This window comes from Lates calcarifer, linkage group LG3 (genome assembly GCF_001640805.2).
Source record: "Lates calcarifer isolate ASB-BC8 linkage group LG3, TLL_Latcal_v3, whole genome shotgun sequence".
Lineage (NCBI taxonomy): Eukaryota > Metazoa > Chordata > Actinopteri > Centropomidae > Lates > Lates calcarifer.
Genome location: NC_066835.1, coordinates 20,811,609 through 20,824,845, shown reverse-complemented (window position 1 = coordinate 20,824,845; position 13,237 = coordinate 20,811,609). Strand labels below are relative to the sequence as shown.

At 40.5% G+C, this 13,237-nt stretch overlaps 1 protein-coding gene across 2 annotated transcripts in view; it reads right to left on the bottom strand.

Moving 5' to 3' along the window:
- Window positions 1-1,001: 1,001 nt before the first annotated feature.
- The window catches only part of cacng7a (calcium channel, voltage-dependent, gamma subunit 7a), a 35,314-nt gene continuing 23,078 nt past the window's right edge, over window positions 1,002-13,237 (bottom strand). For both annotated transcript variants that reach the window (XM_051068919.1, XM_018682123.2), the window contains exons 5-6: window positions 7,509-7,654; window positions 1,002-4,732 (exon numbers count right to left, since the gene is read on the bottom strand). In XM_051068919.1, coding sequence (XP_050924876.1) covers window positions 4,211-4,732; window positions 7,509-7,654 — 668 coding nt within the window. In that variant the 3' untranslated portion in view covers window positions 1,002-4,210. The remainder of the gene's footprint in view (window positions 4,733-7,508; window positions 7,655-13,237) is intronic.

Genomic DNA, 13,237 nt, shown 5'->3' with positions numbered 1-13,237 from the left:
AAACACCTGCAGCACCTTCACACACACAACGCATTATTTTAGTCACATTTCCTCACAAATGCATTATGTGTCAGGCTTTGAACACTTTGAATACATTTACCACGTTTATAAAATGTTCTAAAAGTCTAATTTGTGAATGTTTTAAAGTTTAGTTGAGTTTGAATGAGGCTGAACTATGACAAGCTGATGTTGCTAATGTCAACCCTTATTTGAAGCGTTAAGTTGTTAAGAGATTTGTTTTTCTTCTGGGAAAACAAAGTATAGAAAAGAAATTCATGTTTATACAATTTCAAGACCAAGATATAATTGATAGTGAAATAATATGGTATGTTTTGTGATTAAAAAAAAATCTGCATCATTTAATATTCCAAAAACATACAATCTCAAAATGTTATTGAGTAAGCAAATGTGTTATGCAAAGGCTGACTCATACTCTAATAATGCACAATAATGCATTTTATTTTCAGGCCTGCGATTGTTACATAAGTGCTGGTATCAACACATGCAAATAGGGTTTTTTAACTAATCAATTTGTGACTCAATTTGTATTTCATCTCTGCTGCATTAAGCTGCTATGAAAAAATATTCAAAACTAATTACTATCAAACTAATCTCAAATTCTCAGTTTCTGTTGCAGGACACACTCCTGGAGGTAAAAATAAAACAAATTGAAACAGTGTTTGAATATCTCTAATGAAGAGCAGCACTGTGGCCCTGATGTATTTCTCTAAGTGCTTAAGCCATGTAGTTAATACAGATTACTAAATGAATCAGTTTAATCATATTAAACTAGAAGAAAATGAAATTAATAGGTCAAAAGTACCTTATATCTCCCACTGACCCTAATTACTTGAAAACTATTTTATTTTCCCCCCATTTGTAGCAGGCAATTTTAAATTGTAAAACATGAAACAACATTTGCAGTATTTTTCACTTTTGCACAAATTTAACACAAAAATAAATATAATAACAAAAAACTAAATAAACAAATATAGAACTAGTCGGCTGGAACCAGGCAAGCTTTATTGGTTTTAAACTTAACAAACACACTGCTGCAGATAAAAACCTCACTCCTGCAAACTGCACGTTTCAGGAATGATGAAAACAAACTCTCTATTTAAACTCACATGTGATATATGGTCAGTTTTTGACGGGAACTGAGTCAAACACCATTTGACTCAAAACAAAGGTGACCATGTAAACTTTTAAATGTTCTCTACTTTTTACACTGTAAACACATCTCGGGTAGACTGCATACAGCGTGTACAGTGTGAATATTTACACCCAAATCACAGTTTGAAGAAATGTCTGCGTTGAACAGAGGAAGTAAACATTTCAAAAAGCGGTTCACTGCATCAGAGCTCTACTTCTCTGCTGTGATGTCCGCAAAAAACAGTTGGTTCTGATTTAGCTGTATCAGAAAAAAACCTCCTCAGAAGTCAGCTACATAAATATATCTCTGTGTATGTCTGTTTGTGTGTCTGTGTGTGTTCACTACACAGCATGAATGCTCAGCTTTGGCAATTAAATAAATAAACATCTCAAAACATCAGCAAAAGCTCTCATACTCAGCTGCTAAATGATTTTCTATTTAATTTTCACATAGCAAATAGTCATAAAGATGCTAACACCGCAATTAATTTGCTACACTGTTTTTTTTTTTTGTTAACAGTACCACAGGTTGTAAGCATAACATTTTTCCCCGTATAGGTCTAAAAATGGCTACAAACATCACCCTATGCTGGGCATGATCGTTAATATGCTAAAAAACAAGCAGTCTTTAAGTTTGTTTCTTTAAGTCACTGTGCAACATGAGAACTTTAATGGGAGTCAAACTGAAAAACTTATGCTTACTTAACTAATGCTTGAGCATATAGTTTTATTTTAAACAGCGTGTTCTCCAACCTTTGTGGCAAGTTTATTGGATTAGTCGATTTTCTGTCTGTTTGCCCTCTTGCAGTGAGCCAGATCTGTGAAGAGCTGGTTTTCCCACTTGCCTGGACTTGACTTGCCTGCACAGAGTCCTGACCGGTTCACACTACAACACCTCTTAACCTTTCAGATATTTATTCTTTTCAATTTGTCATCAAAGAAAAGAGCTGACACCTTTTTGAAATAAATATCTGAAAGAACCAAAATATCTGGATGCAGAAAAAGTGTGCAAAAAGGGAGTTGTAAAATCTCATTCCAGTGAGTGGTAGCTGAGCTAATTACATTAATAATAGATCAAAACAGGAGGTAAATTGGAATTCAAAGCCATCTGTTACTGTGCACTCAGGTTTTCAGTTTGCTCCCCATGTAAGCTCGTGTTCATCAAAGTGCCATGTCTTTATTTCCATATATTTTTATATAAACCTTCTATTCCCTATATGAAACCAGGAAAAGATTCAATTTATATTCCATTTCAAATCTGTCCATTCAGGGAGCACAAGTAAATCTCCAAACTATCATGAATAATGTTGAAATGACTGATGATTGGTCTGAAAATATTTCCACCTACATTCTACCAGAGTAGATTCTTATTTTCTGTATTGGACAGATTCAAATGGAATGCAATCAGAACCTGGTTTCTCATATCTGTATGTATTATTATGTACACACCTAAGAAATTTAAATGCTCAGTTCCATGGCAACAGTGCCAAAAGTCCAAGGCATCCATTTCGATTGTACCATGGGTGATCACCGGGGAAACTGACAGTCTCTCTCACTGTGCTCCATGCTTTTAAAAGTCTCTCAGTTACGTCCTCGGGTTTCATTCCACGAAAAGTTGAACATTCACCCCAAGACTTCCGTCTCAAAATACAAACAGCTTAGAAAATTCAATAGCTAAAACACCTAAAACATACTGTAGTATTTACACCCCATGACAGACATACAGGATTAAGTTTTCATAACTTTAAATTCAGCAAGAATCTAGAAGAGAGGGAGGAAGAATAATCTCTATACAGTTGGAGTATAAATCTCTATATGCATATACAGTTTACCTGTGGGTGTGTACATAATAGTTGTGGTTTTAGGTCATGGTACATGGGCAAAAGTTGTAAGCAATACTGATTAATAATAGAAATATTCCTTATCATAGCGGCATTTTTCATGTTTCTTTTGAGACCCAGGTTTCCAAGAGAAAGGCAGGGAAGTGATGCAACCCATCACTATGTTCACGACTATTATTGTTTCCACTGGACCAGCACACTGCTGTCATTCTGAAAAGGGTAAGTTATTCTGTTTAGCTGTGATACAGATTACTTCCACAGACTGAGCCCATGTCATTCAGAGGAGACATTAGTGTTACATACCCCATGTGTTGGCTACAGTTTTTTGTTTGCATATTCAGACTCCTACTTGTATTTTCACTGTGTCATGTGTCACAAACAACAGTCTCAAATGAGCACTGAGTTGAACCAGTGTCTCTCAGTATTTGTTACTGGGCTGTTTGTAGATTGCGCTACATTTACATTAGCAGTTGTTTTTATGCACCATCTGTACTCTCCCTCAAGAACAAATGCCACAGTAACAACGGTCTACTGTTGATATATAATTCACTTTCTGGGTTTCAACATTTATTTATAAAGTTATCAAGATGTAATCAAGTAACCCTCTCAACCATGTCCATGGAATTACATAAGAATGATGAATGAATTTTTCTAGTGCTTTTCAAAGAAAAGCAGGTCTCCTTAGTTCTTGTTTGATGACAGGGTAATGTGCGCATAATCAGATATATACTGCTTGTTTGAACTTTTTTGTTCTTTTTCTGAATGGACAGTGTTTTGGAAATGATTCAGCTTCCTGTTTCCTGTGCTGCTTCACACTGTTGCCTGTGTATCACGGCCCTGATGATGAATGTACCCGTCAGAAACCCCACAAACGTCTTGTTGCTACTAATCATCGTATCCCTCACTCCTCCCCTCCCATGTTCCCTCCCAGCGTGTTAAAAGTTTTAAGTGTCTGTCTTTGTCTTGGGCTCGGCACCAGCGGTGAGTCATCCCTCCGCCCACCTGCCTCTCCTCCCCTCCTCCCCGCTTTTCTTTCCTCCTCTCTACTCTTTTTTGATCTCCTTAAACCTCCCTCCCTGTATCCCTCCTCCCACACACTTTCAGGGTACAAGATTTGTGTTTGTGTGTGTGTTGTCTTGTAGTGTATATGAGCTGTGACAGAACAAATCTAATCCCCCCCCCATTGTGTTTTCCCTCCCCTTCCCTGTGTATATAGCCTAGCATGGCGAGGCGCTCATCCGCATGTGCGTGTGATAGCGGGGAGGAGGCACGGCCGAGGGTGGTGCCGCCATGGGCAGGGACTGAGGTGGGGGCCCGCTTGGGTGTGGGTGGGGCTGCGGGTGACTGTGGGAATGGGAGGCCCTGGGCAGGGTGGAGGTGGCGGCTGGGTGAAGGGGGTGTGGATAGGAGGAGGAGGTGGAGGAGGAAGAGGCCGGCTGGAGCTGGTAGCTGGCCGCTGATGAAGGCCCAGACGAGGAGGGCGTCGGCTGGGAGCTGCTGCCCCCCTTTGGAGGTGGCTGTGGGGGTGGAGTCTGGTTGAGCTGGATGGAGATGTCGGAGGAGACGTCAGAGGCGCTGCGACCACGCTGCGGCGGAGGCCAGGAGTCTGGATGGAGGAACTGGCCGCTGTAGTCACTGCAGTCAGACATGCGGGGGCGGTACAGAGCCGGGTGAGGCCTGTACAGCTCCTCCTCAGCATAACGCTTCATAAAGAGGTAGACAGACATCACTCCTGCACCCTGGGATGGAGACAGATAGACAGACGAGACAGACAGACAGATGAATCCCTCCACTGATGAAAGAGTGCTGACGCCATGTTTTTTTCCACATTGTACAGTGGCATGATAGTACCAGGCCACATCACAGGTGAGTGTGGTCACAAGTAGAACAAACACACCTGGCTGCACCCTGCTGTTATGCTGGGTGGGCTCAGATGGTCGATGGTCTTAAGTTGCTCTTTAACAATAAGAAATAAAACATATATGAGCATTTATGTGAACAAAAAAAAGCATCTCATTATTTTTGTGTACGTTGGTGCAGATCTGGATCCAAAAGCGTTTCAGTATTTTAATAAGTACATTAACATTTCTAAACAAGAGGACTGTGGAGCAGTGAGGGAGGTCTGTGCTCCCCTGTGTGCTTTTTAGTTTTTATTACTTATTTTATGGATTGAATGGGTATTTGGCTGCATTTCTCCAGAGTGTTATTACTCCCTCACTTTGCATTTAACAGCCTGGTTTTTATTGTTATGCCCCTATGTTTTCATGCATATTAGTATATTGACAGTATATTGAGAGGCAGCATGAGTGGATAGTGAAGACCTATTACTGACTGGGGAACATGACGTTATCTTCTTAGAAGTTGTATATGTTTTCAGCCATGCAAATAAAGTGGATCTGATTGATAAATAAATACAGCAAACGGACACTGAGATGGAGAGAGAGAGGGCGTCCCTGTCTATTTCCTTGCATGAAAACTCAACATCAGTATTATCACAGGGATCAAAATGAACCGCAGAGTTTTCAGCAAATTCCCTGACGCAAAAAGCTTTTATGAAACACCAGAATCAGCACGATCCTTCCTCCTCCGTAAACTGCAACACACTGCCATCAGGAGGGGGAGAAAAATAAATAAATTCCTAATAATTTTGCAGAGGGTTGACAAAAAGGCTTGGCGCTCCTCAGTGGAACGAACCATTATCAAAAATGTATTCATGTTTTCACCCGCGCATCCACTGAGCATTCACAGCTCATTCACTATTCATCCACAACATCATCGCTACAACAGCTCTGAAACTTGAGAATGCAAATAAATGTGTGTGTGTGTGTGTGTGTGTGTGTGTGTGTGTATAAGAGAGAGAGAGAGAGAGAGAGAGAGGGAGAGACAGAGAGAAACTGTGTTTAAATGCGTCTTTTGCAGCTCTAATGCAGTTTAGACGTAAAGCAAATCAGAAAAGAAGAGAGGAAAGCAGATAAAACCAGGCATGAGGGGACAGGGGGAAGAAAGGAGACAGAGGAAAAGCAGATGAGATGAAAGGATGGGAAAACAGAGATGATAAAAGAGGAAGAAAAGAGAGGGAGAGAGAGAACAGAGAATTAGAGGATGAGGGAAGAAGACAAAAGTAGAGGACAAAAAAGAGGATAAGCAGATAAGAAAAATAGGAGGGAGAACAGAGGATTGGAGAAGGAAACATGGAAGAACAAGATGAGGAAAGATAGAGGGAAAAAATGGGGTAACTTTATAGGAAATGAAGGAGAAAATCAAAAATGGAACAAAGGATTTGAGAAGACAAATAAAAGAAGAATGAGAAAAAGGAGAAGGGAACAGGGGACATAAAAAAGTAAAGGTAAAAAAGGACATTTGGGTACTGAAGAAGAGAAGAACAGAAGCAGAGGAAGGATAGACAAGGGAATAGAGGAAGATGGGAGTAGACAAGGACACAAGATAAAAAGAGGACAGATGGCAAGAGAAGAACAGAGGAGATGAGGGAGGAAGAACGAGGGAGTAGGGAAAACTGGGATTAGAAAACAAAAGATAACTGAAGGAAAAGATTTGATTGAGGATTTGAGAGAAGAGGAAGATGAAGTGGGAGAGGAGAGAGAGAAAACCATAACAGAAAAGAGGAGGAGAGACAAAGAGGAGATAAGATGAAAGTACAGAAGGCAAGAGGAGAGGGGAGGAGAGAAGAGAAGGAGAGAAGAGAAGAGAAGGGACGAAAGAGGATTAAAGAACTGAAGATAAAAGAAGAGGAGACAAGATAAAAGTAGAGGACATATAGAGAGAGGAAGAGAAAGGGAGACTTGAGCGAAGCAGAGGAGAAGAGGAGGAAAGCAGAGAGGAGGAGTAGGAGAAGCCCCCTCAACCCCTCCACCCAGCGAGGAATATTCTGATGCATATGAAGCTGTACTGCGACAGAGCTGCTGCCCTCAAGTATTCAAGCTATTAACATTTATGAATATTGATGCAGGCAGGATGACGGGCTCCTACGCAGGCACTTTTTAAATGTGTGTGTGTGTGTGTGTGTGTGTGTATGTGTGTGTTTAGCAGAATAAGTCTGCATTTCAGCAAGCTACGAGCAGTTTGTGTGTATCTGTGTTTGTGCACATGCTTAAATGGTGGCTGGTCGACATCCAAGCCAGATTCCAAACAATGTGTGTATGTGTGTGTGTGTGTGTGTGTGTGTGTCTGTGCACATTAAGTCTTTTATCAGTTATGTAGCATCAGTAAATGTTAAGCATCAGTACATATTAGTGTCACTGTGAACTGCTCAGTGTGTGTTTTTGTGTTTACTCTGCAGTGTGTGTGTGTGTGTGTGTGTGTGTGTGTGTGTGTGTGTGTGTATTTTGTCCCCATGCACATCCAACGTGATTACTTGTATTGTATGCATGCATGCTTCTGTCTGTGTGCACTTCTACATAGTGCTTATGTACATGAAGTACACCCACATGTTCATGCACGATTACATCTGTGCCTGTTTGTGTGTTAGTGTGAATGTGTGTATTGTGCTTAGATTACCTCTTTGAGCAGGAAGGAAGAGGCGGCGAAGGCGAAGGACCAGCCGTAGTGGTAGTGAAAGAACTGCTCCGGCTCTCTGGGTCGGTTCATCACCTCATCATTGATACTGGAGATATACAAGACCAGACCCACCACCAGACTGAGACCTGTAGACACACACACAAACACACACACATCCATTTAAACCACCTAATTCAAGCTCACAGAAGCCTTCTTTGAAAAAAAAGCCTTCTTTAGAGTCAGGCATATTCAGTTTGGGTGGAGTATTACTGCAGCATCCTACCATTGGCTGTCATTTTATGTTAAACAACCAACTCTCTCAGGTTACAGCTCAATGACATGGGGTAGATACAAATGCACCTTTCAAGACACAAAAATGAAGTGTCACAGGTAGATTTTCCAGAATAAAAGACGTGTAATTCTAAAGACAAAACAGACCATTAAAAACCACTGGAAATGCCAGACATGGTAAGCCTACTGCGAGGAAGAGAAAAGGATATTATGACATTTCGTCATTTTTGTTGCTGCCATCCATCAATGTGTAACAACCATACAAAGTGCAAATAACAAGAAAACCAGCAGTATTACCCTGCAATACTAATCCCATTTGAATGGGCCTTTAGTCTCTTTGTATTGGTGTGTGTGTGTGTGTGCGTTCTATAGCTGGAATAGCTAATGATAACGTGTCCTGGTTGTACTGAAAATAGGCTGAGAAAACCCCAACAACAGGCTGTGCTGTGGTAAAGAGATAAACAAGGACGCAGTCACACACATACACATACAATAACATGCACTGCTGCTTGTGGCCAAAGAAACATTGGCTGACTTGCGCATACACGCACACAAACACACAGTGAATCCTCATTAGGACTGTGTCAGTGCTTCCTCCCCTGTCGACAGACTAACCACTGCAGCTGACCTCCAAAATCCTCCAGCACTGAAACTCTGACACACTAAACACAGCAAAGATGCCTCCCTTTAATAACCTTACAGCTCATTTTCTCTTGAAAATGCCAATATACACCACTATGTGAAAATAAACACTAGCCTACATGGAGTTTTCAAAATGTGTTAAGCTGGATTTAAGCCTCTGCGTCAGGGTGTCGCAGAGGCTCCATGGCGCGGCAAAGCTGATGTGCTCCTCCTTAAAAATGTAGTTGAATGTCTGGGTCACAGAGATACAACATGGAAACCACAAGAACTGTGAAGGTCAGCCTGTACTGCTTGTTGTTCCTCCAGCGCTGTTAGAGGCAGTTCACAGTGAAGGCCACATAAAGAAAGACGATTTCTTTCTTTTTGGTAACACTACAAATCATACTTTGTGATCTGGCAAATCCCTTTCCAGGACAAACTCTTCCCCACTGCTGTTGTTGCTTTCTAAAATGAACTGAGGAGAAGACTGTAAATACAATTACTATGGATATATAATGATTTCATGGCAGTTGTCTCCTTTTTCAGTAGGTAGTGGTGTAGTAGTGACAGCAGTGGTTACTAGAAGAGGTTTTTAATGACAATCAATTTATGTTTTGCATTTTTTGCATTGTTAGTTTTCTAAGTCAACAAGCTGCACAGCTGTGTTCAGTGTCATCCATACACGTGCACCATTTTAAAGAGCAACACATGCTTGTAGAAAATGTCTGATATGTTCAAATTAAGAAATAGTTCAGTCAGAGGATACAGAATCTGAAGACGTACAAGTTTTCCATGACAACTGTGCAGTAAGTCAACTGATTACTTAGCAACTACCAACCTCCACAGCTGCAGAGTAAATGACTGAAGTTTGATGCCGAACTTTTTTGTTGAACTGGTGCATATTCCCATACAAATGTGTGTTTAGTAAAATGCTCACAAACTAACTGACACTGGTAGTACTTCAGCCAAGTAGAACCTGCATGTTCTGAGGATGTAGGTAAAATAAAGTTAAGCTGATGCTGTGTACACTGTACTCGATGAGCACTTGTGCACTCTAGTGAACAGAGAATGGAGGTAATGAGGGTCAGCAGAGGTCCCCACCAAAACTATTGTCCTGTGTTGATCTGTTTGTACTGTATGTTGTGGGATTCAGAACCTACTCATTTCAGTAACGTGAGATATGTAAACTGAATGAACATGTGCCATATGATTTGCCTGCAGATATAATGTCTGCAAAACATTTAGATAAACAAGTGACTGCTGTTTTAACAAACAGAGAAGCTTCATCTGAAAACAGATAAGCAGAACACCATCTGGTCCTGATTGGAAATACCTGTTCAGCACTGAGATTGTTTGGTGTGACAGCTGTGCAAAATGGGACTAATCAAAGCAGGAGACACATACTCCTTATGGAAACAGACAGCAGCAGATTTTCTGGATTTACGTGATGGAACAAACATGTCTCAGACGCCTCAAGGAAACCAGAGGGTAGATGAAAGATGTAAGGCACTCATAGGCTGCAGCTACACTAAGAAGCTGTGATGTTTTCATAAGGACACATCTCTGTTTTACTGCTCTGTATCCTGACAATATGAAATATGTAAAACAATATTTAGCATGTTTAAAAAATGGGGGTTTTCTGGAAAAATAGAAGTGATGTGTTTTGACCTGTTTGGAATAACACAAGGAAAACTGGACAGCTCTAAGCACATTTACATATATTAATATATACATTTTTGACTTATTGCTGCATTTTACATGCACTTTCTTATATTAGTTCTTATTCTTATATTAATATAAGCTTAAACAAACGTTTGATATGTAAAGTTGAAAGTTGGAAGACAAAATTACAGAGTAGGAAAATGGCCAGACAATATGAAGTTTCAGTGCCTACTGATTTTCTATTTATATGTGACATTTAATGTTATAAGTCCTTTCCATTATATAAAATATGGCAGAGACATTGTGGTCTAACAGTGAAAGACTGGAACACAGAGAACCAAAATGGAGAATAAGTGGAACTGAAAAATACGGGAGAGGAAAATGGAAAATTGGAAAGATGTAATTCCCTAAGTCGGCCATGAGATGGCAGTGTTGTGGCTGGATGCTCATCTCAGCAGCAGCCTGCTGGCTGTATTGAGTGTGCAACACGTGTATGGACGTGCACACACACGCTCACAGAGGAAGAGGGGAAAAACACCGCAGAGAGAGAGAGTGAAAAAGAGAGAGAATGAGAGGAGAGAAATTACTGGAGGAAGGACAGACAGGAGAACAGGGAGGAAACAGCTGGTCCACAGCCACCATGTTCTAACCTACAGGCACTCTGTGACTGATGGGCAGTGTTCATGACAAAAATACACACAAGCTGGCTGAGACAAGCAGCGCAGTTTTTGCTGCAAAATCATATGACATGATTTTAAAGCAGCACTGATTTCAGTGTTTGTCTCTGTCTCCCCTGCTGTGTCTGAAATAATTGCAGTGCTGCCTTTGAAAAACACACTCTTTTACAGTAAACAACAAGAAAAAATATAACATTTTGGAATGAACATCCAGCCTATGTGTTGTTTTGCTGTCTCAGATGTGAAAATGGCATCCATCGATTTCTGGGCTCAATTCTCTCTTTGTGCTATGAACTATCAGAAATCTCTCTATTCCTGGCAGAGAATAGGTTGTACTCTTCTCAGAAAGTGCCAAACAATTACTAGTTGTTGAAATGACTTCTTAAAGTGAGGGACATGACAGATAATAAAACCCATGCAGGTGTATTCTCTTCTTTTCTCCCAAGATTTTCTTGAATAATGGTCTCACGTCTTAAGATGCTGTTGACGACGTTGTTTTCATTTCAGAGTTGTCAAATTCATTCAATTTTTTTCATACCATGTTTCCTGATTTACATGTCACAGGTGAAAACATTTCACTACAGAGTATATAGAATATAATTTTTCATGCAATATTACTGTTGATTGTAATATTACATGTGAACATTACACGTGAAATCAATATTTTCACCTGTGAAATGCCTGAAAACCACACATCCCTACATGTGACTTAAATATAAATACAAAATGAATATAATACTAATGCACTATGTAAGCTAAAATGTGCATGTGTGTGTATTTTTCTGTTTTCGGGTGTTTATCAGCACACATACATTGGCCTGGTGTGTTCAGATCTGCATGTACATGTCTTTGAGCTTGTCCCTTTGTATGTATATATGTGCATGCATGTGTTTATCTCCACCTTGGCTCTGTGACATTACTATGACACCATGTTTGTCACGACTGTCCAAGTGTCCAGTCAGCAGTCCTTCATGCTAAGCTAGCATCTGTGAGGTAAAGCTCCCTCATGCAAAAAAGAGGATGAAACAGGAGGGTGATGTCATCCTGTCTGCTCTGAGACAGAGCGAGACTAACAAACCAAAAAAATCCCAACAACTACTTCATCAGCTGAACGCTCGACCCTGTACTCGAGGTAACGGTCCGGAAACGTCACCCAGCTGTCCTGCAGCGATATGAGGAAGTGATGCCACCCTGCTGGCTGCAGTGACTCTCCTTCCCAACAGGACTCTGATACAAATGAGACACAAAGCTCAGTGGAAGATTTCACAGCTTCGGTCCAGCAACGTGACAGAAGGGACTTTGTTTATTCATTGTTAATCATCCCTGAGACAAGATGGATTACAATTTTTTTTTTTTTTTTTTTTTGGTAAGCTAGGTTTGAAATTCAGGCGTGTAGTAAGCAGATCAATGGAATAATGTGTTGGACCAGTCCTGATGGAGATAGTGAAAGTGATACTCCACCTAAAATCTATCAAACACTTAATGTGTCGGCTCGAAAGGCGGATGTGAAAAGCTTCACTGAACAGCTGTGGTAGACTCATGTCAGTTATGATGGTGACAGGTTTTACAGCAGTAGCAATATCAATACACGATACACACGCATGTGTATAGAAACTTCTCAAAGCACTGTTTCAGCAAAATCACCTCCTCACACAGTCAGAATCAAGCTAAATACACTGCTGCTGTCAAAATGTACAGCATAGCATGACAGCACAACCCAGAGGGAATGTTAAATTGTCTCTGTTTGGTGATGTTGAGATCTTAAGATGGACGGCTTTGCTGTGAAAATGTTTCTTTTACAATGCTGTAATGTTGCACTACAAGGCTTTTAGTGTATACTTGTGCATAGTCTCAGAAACATGTTTACAATATTTGATTTTCCAGTTATGCTAACCAATAAAGAAGAAAGCCCCCTTTCCAGGAAGCAGTCTAATGTTTGGATGAATGTACATTTGAAGAGGACTGTCTCTTTTGTTAATAGACTACCATGTGGGTCTATAAAAGAACAAGTGTGATCAAACATTTCATCCAGTAACTTTCCACTGAGCACTTGAGGCTCTCAGCTACGTGGTTGGAATAGAATTTGACTGCACTGATGGTTTGTGTCCGGTCCACTTATGCAGTGAAATAACAGGAACTTTTTGGCTCAGTCCAACAAGGTCTCATCCTGAAGGAAACCAGCCTCCTGATTAAAGACTTTCTGATTGAAATGTCCAACTACAACAAAGTCACTTTCCAGAATGTTTTGGTTGAAGTTTAAACTTTCTACCAAAAGCCTGGAGTGAAATATCAAATCGCTGATTCCCTGCAGCTTCCTCAGCAGAGAGCAATTATTTGGAATTAAATCCCATTCACTGTTCAGCCACCAGCAAGAACAAGGTAAAGTCTGACAAGCTGTCAGCTGGGAAGAGGAAAGAAGAGCTGCAGAGTCTCCCATCCACTGAGCTGTCTTTTTATCATTAACCTTGAAGAATGTTG